This window comes from Trachurus japonicus, chromosome 16 (genome assembly GCF_045865225.1).
Source record: "Trachurus japonicus isolate A0001 chromosome 16, Traja_1.0".
NCBI classification, from domain to species: domain Eukaryota; kingdom Metazoa; phylum Chordata; class Actinopteri; order Carangiformes; family Carangidae; genus Trachurus; species Trachurus japonicus.
Window position 1 is genome coordinate 33627763 of NC_140922.1, and position 15000 is coordinate 33642762.

The 15000-nt window shown below is 43.8% G+C and overlaps 1 protein-coding gene across 1 annotated transcript in view; it reads right to left on the reverse strand.

The window, feature by feature from the left end:
* The window catches only part of LOC146972713 (neural-cadherin-like), a 209237-nt gene that overhangs the window by 88950 nt on the left and 105287 nt on the right, over positions 1-15000 (reverse strand). Inside the window, exons 8-12 of the mRNA XM_085802145.1 lie at positions 11165-11420; positions 9484-9626; positions 3123-3295; positions 2070-2238; positions 1163-1333 (exon numbers count right to left, since the gene is read on the reverse strand). Coding sequence (XP_085658271.1) covers positions 1163-1333; positions 2070-2238; positions 3123-3295; positions 9484-9626; positions 11165-11420 — 912 coding nt within the window. The remainder of the gene's footprint in view (positions 1-1162; positions 1334-2069; positions 2239-3122; positions 3296-9483; positions 9627-11164; positions 11421-15000) is intronic.

Genomic DNA, 15000 nt, shown 5'->3' on the forward strand with positions numbered 1-15000 from the left:
TAGAAATGATACACACGAAGAAGAGCAACTTCCGGTCGTGACTTCCGGTATGGATCAGCTGGGCTAATGGCGGCGCCCTTGTCCCTGCATACGGGTACTCTTGGTCTTATGGGGCGTTCACACCAAATGCGATAGACGCGAATGGAGCGGCAACTCTACATTGAAAATCAATGTAAATGGAGCGATGACACGCGATTCAGACGGAGGCGGCGCGAATGAAACAACCTCAGATACGGACGAAAGTGTCCGTAACCGTTTTTACCGTAGGGTATAAATGGGCTTTTAGTAGAGATTGTAATAGTAGTAACTGTAGTCGTTGTAGTAGCAGTAATAGTAGTATTAATAGTAGTCGTAGTACAGATTGTAATAGTACTAACTGTACTGTACTCCATCAGGAGCGTCAGCGCTGTGGTCACCGCAGCTAAACGCTGCCACATTAATCAGTATTAATAATTCCATCTGGTGTGGCGCAGTCCTATCAACCCGGAGCCGTTGTTAAATCACATTAGTAGTAGTAGTAGTAGTACACACTCACACTTGCAGCGTTTGTAGTTACAGCAGTTGCAGTAGTGGTACTACAGTGGTACTACAGTGGTACTCACACTAGTGGCGACTGCAGTAGCAGTAGTACTGCAACACTGGTAGTAGTAACAGTAGTATTAGTAGTGCTACTGCAGTAGTACTCACACTGGTAGCGGCTGTAGGAACAATAGTAGCAGTAAAAGTAGTAGTAGTAGTAGTATAGTAGTACTGCAGTAGTACTCACACTGGTAGCGGCTGTAGGAACAATAGTAGCAGTAAAAGTAGTAGTAGTAGTAGTATAGTAGTACTGCAGTAGTAGCCTACTCACACTGGTAGCGGCTGTAGTAACAGTATTAGTAGTATGAGTAATATTAGTACTACAGTAGTACTGCAGTAGTAGCCTACTCACACTGGTAGCGGCTGTAGGAACAGTAGTAGTAGTATATAGTATTAGTACTATAGTAGTACTGCAATAGTACTCACACTGGTAGCGGCTGTAGGAACAGTAGTAGTAGTATATAGTATTAGTACTACAGTAGTACTGCAGTAGTACTCACACTGGTAGCGGCTGTAGTAACAGTAGTATTAGTAGTAGTAGTAGTACTCAGTAGTACTACAGTAGTACTGCAGTAGTACTCACACTGGTAGCGGCTGTTCTCGAACTTGGGGTCGTTGTCGTTCTGGTCTGTTATCACCACGGTGATCTGACAGATGCCGATCAGCGGCTCCTCGGCCTGGTCGGTCGCCGTCACCGACACCGTGAACTCCCTCTGGCGCTCGCGGTCGAAACTCGTCGCCGTGGTGATCACACCTGAGGAGGAGGAGGAGGAGAAACAACAGGTTACTACCGCGTTACCACGGAAACGGACACTGTTGCTATGTGTTGTTTTTGGTGCTATGGTGTTTTTACAACAGTAGTGCGGTGTTGTTTTTCTCATCGGTGTTGTGTTTACGGTGTTTTTACAACAGTAGTACGGTGTTGTTTTTCTCATCGGTGTTGTGTTTATGGTGTTTTTACAACAGTAGTGCGGTGTTGTTTTTCTCACCGGTGTTTTTACAACAGTAGTACGGTGTTGTTTTTCTCATCGGTGTTGTGTTTACGGTGTTTTTACAACAGTAGTACGGTGTTGTTTTTCTCACCGGTGTTGTGTTTACGGTGTTTTTACAACAGTAGTACGGTGTTGTTTTTCTCATCGGTGTTGTGTTTATGGTGTTTTTACAACAGTAGTGCGGTGTTGTTTTTCTCACCGGTGTTGTGTTTATGGTGTTTTTACAACAATAGTACGGTGTTGTGTTTCTCATCGGTGTTGTGTTTATGGTGTTTTTACAACAATAGTACGGTGTTGTTTTTCTCATCGGTGTTGTGTTTATGGTGTTTTTACAACAGTAGTGCGGTGTTGTTTTTCTCACCGGTGTTTTTACAACAGTAGTACGGTGTTGTTTTTCTCATCGGTGTTGTGTTTACGGTGTTTTTACAACAGTAGTACGGTGTTGTTTTTCTCATCGGTGTTGTGTTTACGGTGTTTTTATGGTGTTGTTTTTCTCACCGGTGTCGGGGTCGATGTCGAACCCTGATGACACGCCGTCTCGGTGCATGATGCCGTACTTGACGTCTCCGTTGACGCCCATGTCGGCGTCGTGGGCCTGGACACGGAGGACGAACGTCCCCGCGGGCTGGTTCTCCAGGACGGCCGCGTTCAGACTGTAGTTCTGACACTGAGACGAGACGGCCAGAGGTCAGAGGTCAGAGGTCAGAGGTCAGAGGTCAGAGGTCAGAGGTCACAACACACACATACACGCACATTTATCCCTCAGATGCTCCCTCAATTTAATCATGTTAAAGATCACTAACAGTAAAATGAGTTGTAAAAATAACTTATTCCCAAAATATTTGTGATACATATAAGACTGGGTCTTGACTAAACATAAAAATCACTTGTGACATGGGTATCTACATTTTTTAACCCCTTCCTGGCCTTTTGTTGCTGCTAAAAACACATGATTTCTCTGTTGTCATTGACTACTATATATATATTTTTTTTCTACGTATATATTTTATTATTCTCAAGGTCTTTACAGAGGTAATTGTTGATATATCATTCATAAAACAAGAATTTTGGGGAAAGAAAGAAAGGGGCTGTATCCATTGTTCAGATTTCAGTTTTCGCAATGTAAGTCAATGAGTGCATATTTCATTAGATATTGCCTCATTTACATATCTAAACATAAAATTTCAGAAAACTTCCAATACAAAAAATGTTTGTCTAAATGTGAGTGATAAAATTGGAACGTTACATGGTGATACCTGTTTGTTAAATTTTTTTTTCAAAAATACATTAAAAATCCCATAGGCGGAGGTGGACATTTCCGTCCGACGAAGGATCCTTAACGTGTTTATTTTTCATTACGGGCCCAAACATTGGACTATCATTCTGAAATTCGGGACATCCAGAGTTTACAGAAAAATACACCTCCTTGCCAAAAATCAGCCCCCAGTGACCTTTCATTTGACCGTGGGGGGGTAGGAAAGAGTGCCAGGTGGAGAAAAATGTCCAGGGATCACCAGAGGGTATACACACACAAAACACACACACACTGACCTCGTAGAAGACGGGTTTGTTGTTGTTGATGTCGTTGATTCCTACGATGACCTGTGTGGAGCTGCTCAGGGGGAACGGACCGCCGGACGCGTTGTCGTCTGTGGCCGTGATGTTGAGGACGTACTGAGGACCTCGCAGCCTGGGGGCGGGGCTACGGCGCAGCTTGATGATGCCTACACACACACACACACACACACACACACACACGAGTCAGTTCAGACTTCATCGTATACATTAAAGGGATAGTTTTTCATTTTGGCAAACTGGCCCATTGCCATAATCCCTATAGTCATAGCAGTAGGCTCATTACCTTTAATTGTCGGTGCAAGTTGTTTTTAGAACGGCGGAGCAGAGCCGTGAGCTGCTCAGAGCTACGCTACGGAGGCTCATTAAGGGATTTCTTGGTTTCCCTCATCAAACTCGTCAAATACACAATCCAACAACTCCACAACGCTCTGGTGGACAAGTTGTGAGCTGCACATTCACCACGCTATGAGATAATAACACAACGTTACCACACAGAGTTGTTTTAGAGGGAAATTCATGCAAAACCGCTGATGCGCGTTGCCTTCAGGGACAGTTTTTCATCAACAGTCTCTGCATTTCCCTCTAAAACAACTCTGTCTAGTAAATAGTAAGTAAGTAAATTTAATTTATATAGCACTTTTCATAGATAAAATCACAAAGTGCTTTACAACAAGGATAAAATGCGATAAATATAGTACAGTATTGGTAACGCTCTGTTATTATCTCATAGCGTGGTGAATGTGCAGCTCACAACTTGTCCACCAGAGCGTTGTGGAGTTGTTGAATTGTGTATTTGATGAATTTGAAGAAATCCCATAATGAGCCTCCGTAGCGTAGCTCTGAGCAGCTTGCGGCTCTGCTCCGCCGTTCTAATATTAGCTTGCACCGACAATTAAAGGTAACGAACCTACTGCTATGACTATAGGGTTTATGGCAATGGGCCAATTTGACTAAATGTTAAACTATCCCTTTAAGTGTATAAATGTGCATCTGTAAACACAACAACACTGTCTGACAGGAGTGTGTTGGTGGTGCAGGTTGTGAGTTTTTCGCAGCGTTTCTAAAAAAAAAAAAAGAAAAAGGAAAAAAAAAAAAAAAAAACGACTCCACAAGTTTAAATTAGTTTTATGTTCACAGGCGTCTGAAAGTTTGTGCAGCTGCAGCCAGAGGACACAGTGTGTGTTTACTCCACTGTAAACACACTGAGACGGTTGGTTCAGCTCATAAAGAGAAGAAACAGCCGAGAGCTGCTCAACACAACGACGAGTTCTCACAGTCACACACAGGAATTATAGGAAATATGGATGAAGAATATTAAAGCTCCATAGGTAGATGTTTGTATTAAAGCTCCTTCAAAATAAAGGTAGATGTTTGTGTTAAACCTCCTTCAAAATAAAGGTAGATGTTTGTGTTAAAGCTCCATACAGTATATAGGTAGATGTTTGTGTTAAAGCTCCTTCAAAATAAAGGTAGATGTTTGTGTTAAAGCTCCGTACAGTATAAAGGTAGATGTTTGTATTAAAGCTCCTTCAAAATAAAGGTAGATGTTTGTGTTAAAGCTCCATACAGTATAAAGGTAGATGTTTGTGTTAAAGCTCCATACAGTATAAAGGTAGATGTTTGTGTTAAAGCTCCTTCAAAATAAAGGTAGATGTTTGTATTAAAGCTCCATCCAGTATAAAGGTAGATGTTTGTGTTAAAGCTCCTTCAAAATAAAGGTAGATGTTTGTGTTAAAGCTCCATACAGTATAAAGGTAGATGTTTGTATTAATGCTCCTTCAAAATAAAGGTTAAAGCCCCATACAGTATAAAGGTAGATGCTTGAATTACAGCTCCTTCAAAATAAAGGTAGATGTTTGTATTGAAGCTCCTTCAAAATAAAGGTAGATGTTTGTGTTAAAGCTCCGTACAGTATAAAGGTAGATGTTTGTATTAAAGCTCCTTCAAAATAAAGGTAGATGTTTGTGTTAAAGCTCCATACAGTATAAAGGTAGATGTTTGTATTAAAGCTCCTTCAAAATAAAGGTAGATGTTCGTGTTAAAGCTCCATACAGTATAAAGGTAGATGTTTGTGTTAAAGCTCCTTCAAAATAAAGGTAGATGTTTGTGTTAAAGCTCCATACAGTATAAAGGTAGATGTTTGTGTTAAAGCTCCGTACAGTATAAAGGTAGATGTTTGTATTAAAGCTCCTTCAAAATAAAGGTAGATGTTTGTGTTAAAGCTCCATACAGTATAAAGGTAGATGTTTGTGTTAAAGCTCCTTCAAAATAAAGGTAGATGTTTGTGTTAAAGCTCCTTCAAAATAAAGGTAGATGTTTGTGTTAAAGCTCCATACCCTCCTGAGACCCGAGCTTTGTTCTGGTGTGCATTTTTTATTTCTCCTTGCTATCTGGGATAAGTAGGACCTAATAAGTACAATACCTAAAGTTTGTCTTTGTACAGGAAGTAGTTTTTGCAAAAAATGATGTCCTCATATGAGGACACTGGGACTATCTCAACATAAAAAAACTGTATTTGCTGTTTGGGACCAGAAGGGCCCAATTTGTGTAAATTCAAAATTTCAGCTTTCTACAATAAGTAGTTCTCTCAAAAATCAGTGTCCTCATACGAGGACATTGGGTCGAAAAACAATGACTCCTACTGTATATATAATACAGTGACATATGGAAGTTCAAAGGGGTTTTATTCTAAAATGCCACATCAGATTGGCCTGATTTTTTCTGAGTGTCATCCTGAGATCAAGTACTATCAGTCTGAAGTGGAACGGTCAAGTAATAACAAGTAGTTTTTAAGAAATGTGAATCCTCCTGAGACCCTGCATCCTCATACGAGGACATTATTTTTTGCCTCTTTGCACCATGATACTCTCATTTTTAAAAACTTATCTTACCTAGTGACTTATTAGCCACATTTAGGGACACTGCCTGTGCCATCTTGTGGTGATATCACAAAAAAAAGACAACAACATGTTACTTTAATAACATAACATAGTCCCAACGTCCTCAAACGAGGACGTGACATTTATTGATGTCCTAGTCTGCTACTATTACTAAAATGTGTCAAATTTTAATGCCATATGAAGACAGAGACATTGTTGTACATAAATACACTGGTTTCATTCATAAAATTTGGATTTAATTCTTATCTTGGTCTTTTATCTTCTGGCAACTGCCATAGAAGGCTCCGGCTGAAATTCCCGCCATTTTTTCCCCCCAAAGAAATTGGTGTAATTTGTGATATCACCATAAGTTGGTGCAGGCAGTGTCCCTAAATGTGGCTAATAGGTCAAAGTTTTTAAAAATGGAGTATCATGGTGCTAAGAGGCAAAAATGTAATGTCCTCGTATGAGGACGCAGGGTCTCAGGAGGATACAGTAGGTAAGGTAGATGTTTGTATTAAAGCTCCATACAGTATAAAGGTAGATGTTTGTGTTAAAGCTCCATACAGTATAAAGGTAGATGTTTGTATTAAAGCTCCATACAGTATAAAGGTAGATGTTTGTATTAATGCTCCATACAGTATAAAGGTAGATGTTTGTGTTAAAGCTCCATACAGTATAAAGGTAGATGTTTGTGTTAAAGCTCCATACAGTATAAAGGTAGATGTCCATGTGTAGTGTGATTATAAAGCAGCTCTAGGTTCTATATTAATACTGTGAAAGTATCAAAGCCTCAGTCCACAGAGAAATGCACACAGCCTGTATTCAGAAACTGAGCCTTTAAAAACCAGCCGTCAGGACTTCCTGTCACTTTGTGATGTCACAACTAAGCCCCGCCCCCTCACCACCACCTGGACGACACCATCCAACAACAACTTTGCAGGATTTTTGGTTTCTCTGAGTGATTTATTCTGAAATCTGCTCTATTTTTTCTTTACATTGGACCACTTTAGGAAACAGTCAGCCAATCAGAAGAGAGCTTCCTCCTCTCTTCTGATTGGCCGACACCGACCTGTTGTTACTGGAGCTCCAGAGAGAAGCCGAAAAAACGACACTGAGATGTTTTTTTTTAGATCTTATCATGGATCAACCCTTCAAAATAAAAGACAGAAAAAGACGATGTCGTGGGTCTGAACACAACGTTTCGTCGGCTCCAAAAAGAAAAACCTCACATGCACTCGTTCGCTCCCTCGCTCCATCGCTGCAGCTCGTCGGGGACCTAAAACAAATGTCATATTTTTCTGTGCTAACAATCAGGTCCACATTAACATAACAGAGCAGCGGAGCAAACAAACAAACAAACAAACAAACAAACAGACAAATAAGCAGCTTTGGTAGCAACATGAATAAAGACACGGCGGCTGGGAGGGAGCGAACACATCTACATGAAAATACTTCACAACGCTTTGAAGTGACAAAGCAGAACAGCCGCGCAAGCCAAAGGCCATCTGCTGTGTGTGTGTGTGTGTGTGTGTGTGTGTGTGTGTGTGTGTGTGTGTGTGTGTGTGTGTGAGGGAGAGAGGGACTTAATATATCATTTATGTGCAAATGTTCATGTTTATATCTGTGCATGTGCATGTGTGTGTGTGTGTGTGTGTGTGTGTGTGTGTGTGTGTGTGTGTGTGGTAACGCAGTGGAGCAGTGCATGTTGGGTGACAGAGGCTTAGGCATGCACACACACACACACACACACACACACGCACAAACACACACACACGCACACACGCACATAGATAAACATGCAAAACATGACTGCACATCACAATACTGCACATGAAGTTTATCTTCAAAAAGGATGTTTCTCACTGTGTGTGTGTGTGTGTGTGTGTGTGTGTGTGTGTGTGTGTGTGTGTGTGAGCTGTAGCGATTATAATTGTGTGTGTGTGTTCATGTTTTTATTTATGCACATTTGGCTATTTGTGTATTTGTGTGTACGTGTTCCAGGGGGTTCACTGGCCTTGTTAAAGCTACCGAGCTTTATCCCCAAATACTTGTTACCACAGCAACAACCATTCCACTGTGTGTGTGTGTGTGTGTGTGTGTGTGTGTGTGTGTGTGTGTTGCAGTCGACTCGTCTCAGTGTCGTCTCTGATCTGTCTGTCTTTTATTTTGAAATCTCTGACAAAACTGTGCCGTTGTCTTTAAAAACTTTGAAAACACTGGCAATGTCTTTTATTTTGAAAGTTTGAGGGTTGTGTTTTACTTTGAAAACTCTGACATTATGGTTTACTTTGACAACTTTTGGGTAATGTGTCATTTTGAAAAGTCCCAGGATGAGTTTAACCTAAAAAAAAAAACTGCAGCTGCGCTTTATTTTGAAAACCCTGTTACTGTTAAAACTCTGCGGTTGACTTTTATTTTGAAAACTCTGTGGAAGTGTTTTATTCTGAAAACCCTGTTACTGTGAAAACTCTGCGGTTGAATTTTATTTTGAAAACTCTGTGGAAGTGTTTTATTCTGAAAACCCTGTTACTGTGAAAACTTTGCGGTTGAATCTTATTTTGAAAACTCTGTCATTATGGTTTACTTTGACAACTTTGGGGTAATGTTTTATTTTGAAAAGTCTCTGGATGAGTTTAACCTAAAAAAAACTGCAGCTGGGCTTTATTTTGAAAACTCTGTTACTGTGAAAACTCTGCGGTTGAATTTTATTTTGAAAACTCTGTGGAAGTGTTTTATTCTGAAAACCCTGTCACAGTTAAAACTCTGCGGTTGAATTATATTTTCAAAACCCTGTTACTGTTAAAACTCTGTGGTTGAATTTTATTTTGAAAACTGTGTGGAAGTGTTTTATTCTGAAAACCCCGTTACTATTAAAACTCTGCGGTTGAATTTTATTTTGAAAACTCTGTGGAAGTGCTTTATTCTGAAAACCCCGTTACTGTTAAAACTCTACGGTTGAATCTTATTTTGAAAACCCTGTTACTGTGAAAACTCTGTGGTTGAATTTTATTTTGAAAACCCTGTTACTGTTAAAACTCTGTGGTTGAATTTTATTTTGAAAACTGTGTGGAAGCGTTTTATTCTGAAAACCCTGTTACTGTGAAAACTCTGCGGTTGAATTTTATTTTGAAAACTCTGTGGAAGTGCTTTATTCTGAAAACCCTGTTACTGTTAAAACTCTGTGGTTGAATTTTATTTTGAAAACTGTGTGGAAGTGTTTTATTCTGAAAACCCTGTTACTGTTAAAACTCTGCGGTTGAATTTTATTTTGAAAACTCTGTGGAAGTGTTTTATTCTGAAAACCCTGTTACTGTTAAAACTCTGCGGTTGAATTTTATTCTGAAAACTCTGTGGAAGTGTTTTATTCTGAAAACTCTTGGATTGGGTTTCATTTTTGAAAAAAAAGAAAAACTCTGGGGTTTGTCTTTTATTTTGAAAACCCCGTCCTTCACCTTTCTGGTTGTCGAGCAGGAAGTTGCTGTCCTCGTTGCCCCCGGTGATGGCGTAGGACACGGCGTCCCCGTCCGGGTCGTTGGCGTGGACGATGGCGACCAGCGTGTCGGGGCCGGCGTCCTCGCTGAGGAACGTCTTGTACCTGACGGAGAGAGAGAGAGAAGGAGAGGAGGAGAGGAAGAGAAAGTTTAAAAGAAGAAGGAGGTGAAGGAGAGACGAAGTTAAGAAGAGTGTGAAGAACGAGAGTGAGGAGGTGAGAAGGAGCGAGAGGAGGTGAAGACGGAGTGAAAACAGATGGAGGAAGAAGAGGAAGAAGAGAAGGAGGAGGAAGAGGTGGAGGAGGGGGAGAAAGAGGAGGAGGAGACAGAGAGAAAACAGATGGAGGAAGAAGAGAAGAAGAGGAGACAGAGGAGGAGGAGGGGGGAGAAAGAGGAGGAGGGAGAAGAGAAGGAGGGAGAAAGAGGAGGAGGAGGGAGAGGAAGAGAAGAGGAGGAGGAGAGGGGAGAGGAGGAGGAGGGAGAGGAGGAAGAGAAGAGGAGGAGGAGAAGGAAGAGGAGGATGAGGGAGAGGAGGAAGAGAAGAGGAGGAGGAGGAAGAGGAGGAGGGAGAGAAGAGAAGGAGGAGGGAGAAAGGAGGAGGAGGAAAAAGAGGAGGAGGAGGAGGGAGAGGAGGAGGAGAAAGAAGGAGGGAGAAAGAGGAGGAGGAGGGAGAGGAAGAGAAGAGAAGGAGGAGGAGGAAGAAGAGGAGGAAGAAGAGGAGGAGGAGGAAGAAGAGGAGGAGGAGGAGAAAGACGGAGGGAGAGGAAGATGAAGAGAAGAGGAGGAGGAGGAGGAGGAGAAAGAGGGGGGAGAAAGAGGAGGAAGAGAAGAGGAGGAGGAGGGGGGAGAAAGAGGGGGGAGAAAGAGGAGGAAGAGAAGAGGAGGAGGAGGAGGAGAAAGAGGGGGGAGAAAGAGGAGGAAGAGAAGAGGAGGAGGAGGGGGGAGAAAGAGGAGGAGGAGGAAGAAGAGGAAGAGGAGGTGACAGAGGAGGAGGAGGGGGAGAAAGAGGAGGAGGGAGAAGAGAAGGAGGGAGAAAGAGGAGGAGGAGGGAGAGGAAGAGAAGAGGAGGAGGAGAGGGGAGAGGAGGAGGAGGGAGAGGAGGAAGAGAAGAGGAGGAGGAGAAGGAAGAGGAGGATGAGGGAGAGGAGGAAGAGAAGAGGAGGAGGAGGAAGAGGAGGAGGGAGAGAAGAGAAGGAGGAGGGAGAAAGGAGGAGGAGGAAGAAGAGGAGGAGGAGGAGGGAGAGGAAGAGAAGAGAAGGAGGAGGAGGAAGAAGAGGAGGAAGAAGAGGAGGAGGAGGAAGAAGAGGAGGAGGAGGAGAAAGACGGAGGGAGAGGAAGATGAAGAGAAGAGAAGAGGAGGAGGAGGAGGAGAAAGAGGGGGGAGAAAGAGGAGGAAGAGAAGAGGAGGAGGAGGGGGGAGAAAGAGGAGGAGGAGGAAGAAGAGGAAGAGGAGGTGACAGAGGAGGAGGAGGATAAAGAAGGAGGGAGAGGAAGGAGAGGAGGAAGAAGAGGAGGAGGAAGAGGTAGAGGAGGAGTAAGAAGGAGGGAGAGGAGGAAGAAAAGAAGAGGAGGAGGAAGAGAAGAGGAGGAAGAGGAGAAGGAGGAGAAGGAGGAGGAGGAGAAAAAGGAGAAAACCTCGTACAGGCTCTGGGAGAACACCGGCTCCTCGTCGTTGGTGTTGGAGACTCGGACTCGGACCGAGGCGGTGCCGGTGCGAGGCGGCGCGCCGTTGTCCACGGCAACCACCACGAACTCGTAGATGTGATTGGGCCGCTCGTAGTCGAGGCGACGGGCCGGGCTGACCACGCCCGTCGCCGTGACGACGAAGTCTCCGCCGCCGCCGTGGACGAAGTAGGAGAGGTCAGAGTTCACTCCTGAGTCACAGTCACGGGCCAGAACTGAGGAGGAGGAGGAGGAGGAGGAGGAGGAGGAGGGAGAGAGAGGAGGAGGAGGAGGAGAGGAGAGGAGAGGAGAGGAGAGGGGAGGAGGAGGAGGGGGAGGAGGAGGAGGAGAGGGGGAGGGAGAGAGGAGGAGATCTAGAGGAGGAGGGGGAGGAGGAGGAGGAGAGGAGAGAGGAGGAGTGGAGGAGAGGAGAGGAGGAGGAGGGGAAGGAGGAGGAGGGATATTTTTTTGAGGGGGGGGCGGGGAGGAGGAGAGAGGAGGAGGAGGAGGAGGAGAGGATTCGAGGGAGAGGAGAGGATGAGGGGAAGAGGAAGAGAGAGGGAGGAAGAGGAGGAGAGTAGAGGATGTGGAGGAGGAGGAGGATGAGGAGGAGGAGGGACGAGTGAGTAGGAGGAGCGAGGAGAGTAGGAGGATGGAGAGAGGAGAGTATTAGGAGGGATTATGATTATTATATATTTTTGCTTATTATTCTAAGGATATTATTAGATAGGATGGGAGTAGAGGAGCGGAAGCGTAGAATGAAGGTAGAGGAGGATGCGATGTGAGGAGGATATTAGGCTGAGTAGTATGTATGGGAGGAGGAGGAGAGGGAGTGGGGGGAGGGGGGGGGGAGAGAGGATTATTTATATTAGGAGTCTTATTATGCATACGAGGAGAGGAGAGGAGAAGGAAGGAGCTTCTCTTTTAGGAGGAGAGAAGAGGAGGAGGAGTATTTCTTAGTATTCTTAAATACTCTTTCTTATTCGTCTTAGAGGAGGAGGATTGAGGAGGGGAGGAGAGGAGTGAGTGAGAGGAGGATGAGGAGGAGGAGGATATTATATTATGATTTCTTTCCTTAGCTATGTCTTTATGAGGAGGAGGGGAAAGTGAAAGGCAAGGGATGATTATGAGGATGAGTAGGGAGGAGGTAAAATAGGAGGAGGAGGAGGAGTAGATTATTAGGAGGAGGAGGAGGGGGGGCGAAGAGGCGGAGGAGAGGAGGAGGAGAGGAGAGGATTATTATTGGAGAGGAGGAGGGGGAGTCTGAGGAGGATGCTTAGAGAGCTATTCTTATTAATGGGATCTTATTAGGGGGGAAGAGGAGGGGAGGAGGAGGAGGTAGGAAATTCTTCTCCCTCTTCTTGAATATTATTATTATTTCTTAGTACTCTTAGGAGGAGAGGAGAGGAGGAGGAAGATTCTTTTATTAATTCACATTAATCTTCGTCTTATACCCCATGATTATTCTTATTATATACTATTAATCTTAGGATTAAGATTATATATGATTAGGAGGGAGATGATAGGGAGAGGAGGATGGGGCGTATAGGATTGAGAGAGGAGGAGGCGAGGGAGTAGGAGGAGGAGGAGAGACAGATTAGTATTATGTATTTTTGTGAGAAATTACTTATATTATCTAGGGAGGAAGAGGAGGAGGAGGAGTTATTATTTATTATTTTCTTTCTATATTATTATTATTTATTATTATTATTATATTATTGCAGAGGAGGGGACAAGGAGAGGAGGAGGAGGAGGGGAGGCGGAACAGGAAGCGGCGGAGGATATAGGAGGCTGGATGAGGAGGAGTAGGATCGAGGTATTGAGGATATTATGATGTATTATTTGAGCTAGAGTTGAGAGGAGGAGAGGAGGAGGAGAGAGGATTCTTGGCGGGGAGAGAGGAGGAGGAGGAGAGGAGCGATAGGTAGGAGGAGTATTATTAATTATTCTCTTATCGGGAGGAGGAGTGGAGGGTAGGATTTTTAGGAGGGGGAGGAGGAGGAGAGGAGAGAGAGGAGAGGATTATGTAGATTAGGAGAGAAGGAATTGGCTTAGGGTGAGAGGAGGGAGTCTAGGAAGAGGAGGAGGAGGAGGGAGGAGGAGGAGGAGTATGGAGGAGGTTCTTCTTAGTGAGGATTAATATTATTCTTATTATAGGATGAGGAGGAGGGGGAGAGGTATTCTTATTCATTTCTAATTCTTAATCTTTTCTTAGGAGGAGGATCGATTCTGTAGGGAGGAGGAGGAGGAGTATTATGATTTATCGAGTGAGGAGGAGGAGGAGAGGAGTATAGTATATTCTAGATGGAGGAGGAGTATATATTATTCTTTAGGTTAGAGGAGGAGGAGGATGAGTCGGGAGGAGGAGAGGCTGATGGATGGTTGTTTGGAGGAGAGAGGTAGGGGGAGCGAGGAGGATAGAGGTTGGAGGAGGTTGAACGAAGAGTAGGAGGAGGACAGAGAGGAATGAGCGAGGAGGTGAGGAGGAGGAGGAGGGAGGAGAGAGGAGTAGGAGGAGGAGAGGGAGGAAGTGAGGAGGCTTTTAAGGATGAGGAGGAGGTGGAGTCGTATAGGATGATGAGTATAGTAGAGGAAGGAGAAGGAGTATGAGGAGAGGACGAGGCTATTTATAGTAGGTAGTAGTAGATTAGGAGGAGGTGGAGGAAGATGAGGAGAGGAGAAGAGAGGAGAGGAGGAGGAAGATGAGGAAGAGGAGGAGAGGAGAGGAGGAGGAGGGAAGTGATAGGAGAGTATAGGAGTATGAAGCTATCTTCTTCTTCTTCTTCGTATTCGATGTAGGGAGGAGAGGAAGGAGGAGTAGGAGAGAGGTGGAGGAGGATTATTATATTTATTATATTATAATATCTTATTAGGATATGTTTCTCTATTATTCTGAGTGAGGGTTATATGAGTATTTTGCGTAGTATGAGATTATAATGAGGGAGGAGAGAGGAGGAGAGGAGGAAAAGAGAGGAGGCGGAGTATTGAGTATTATTAGGAGGAGGCTGTATTAGGAGAGTAGATTAGAGGAGTATGAGTGAAGGAGGAGGAGGAGAGGAGAAAGGAGGATGAGGGATGGTGCGGAGGAGGAGGAGCAGGAAGAGTGAGGATGAGGAGGAACGAGAGGAGTTTATGACGTAGGAGTGAAGCGGAAAGAATGCTGAAAAGCGGAAGAGAGTAAAATTAGTAAAGCAGGCTTAAAATAAAAAAAAGGAGGGGTAGTTATGATGATAAAGTAGAAAAAGGTAGTATTATTATTATTTTTATTATTATTATTTTTTATTTCATATTCTTAGGAGGAAGGAGGGGGAGTGAGAGAGGAGGAGGAGGGAAGAGACGTAGGAGGCAGGAGGAGGAGGGATGAAGAGAGGAGGAGGAGGATGAGGTGTATTATAAGGGAGAGATGGATTATTACTAGAGGAGAGGTATGCTGATGTGATTGAGTTCATTATCTTTTAGAGGAGGAGGACGAGGATTCTATTCGTATTCTTATTTCATATATGAGGAGGAGGAGAAGGAGGAGGAGAGGAGAAGAGAGGAGGGGAGGTAGGTGAAGAGAGGAGTGAGGAGGGAAGAGGAGTGAGGGGAGTAGGATAGAGTGAATTAGGATGGGAGTAGGCTGATGCTTGTAATACTATTAAGAGGAGGCGGAGGGGAGGAGGAGTCTAGGATGATAGTAGGAGGATGATATGAGAGGTTTGTGAGGAGAAGAGAGGAGGAGGAGGAGGAGGAGTATTAATTATATCCTATTCTTCTTATTATTTATCTTCTTATGAGGAGGAGGAGGGAAAGATGAGGGAGTAGTAAGGAGGTGAT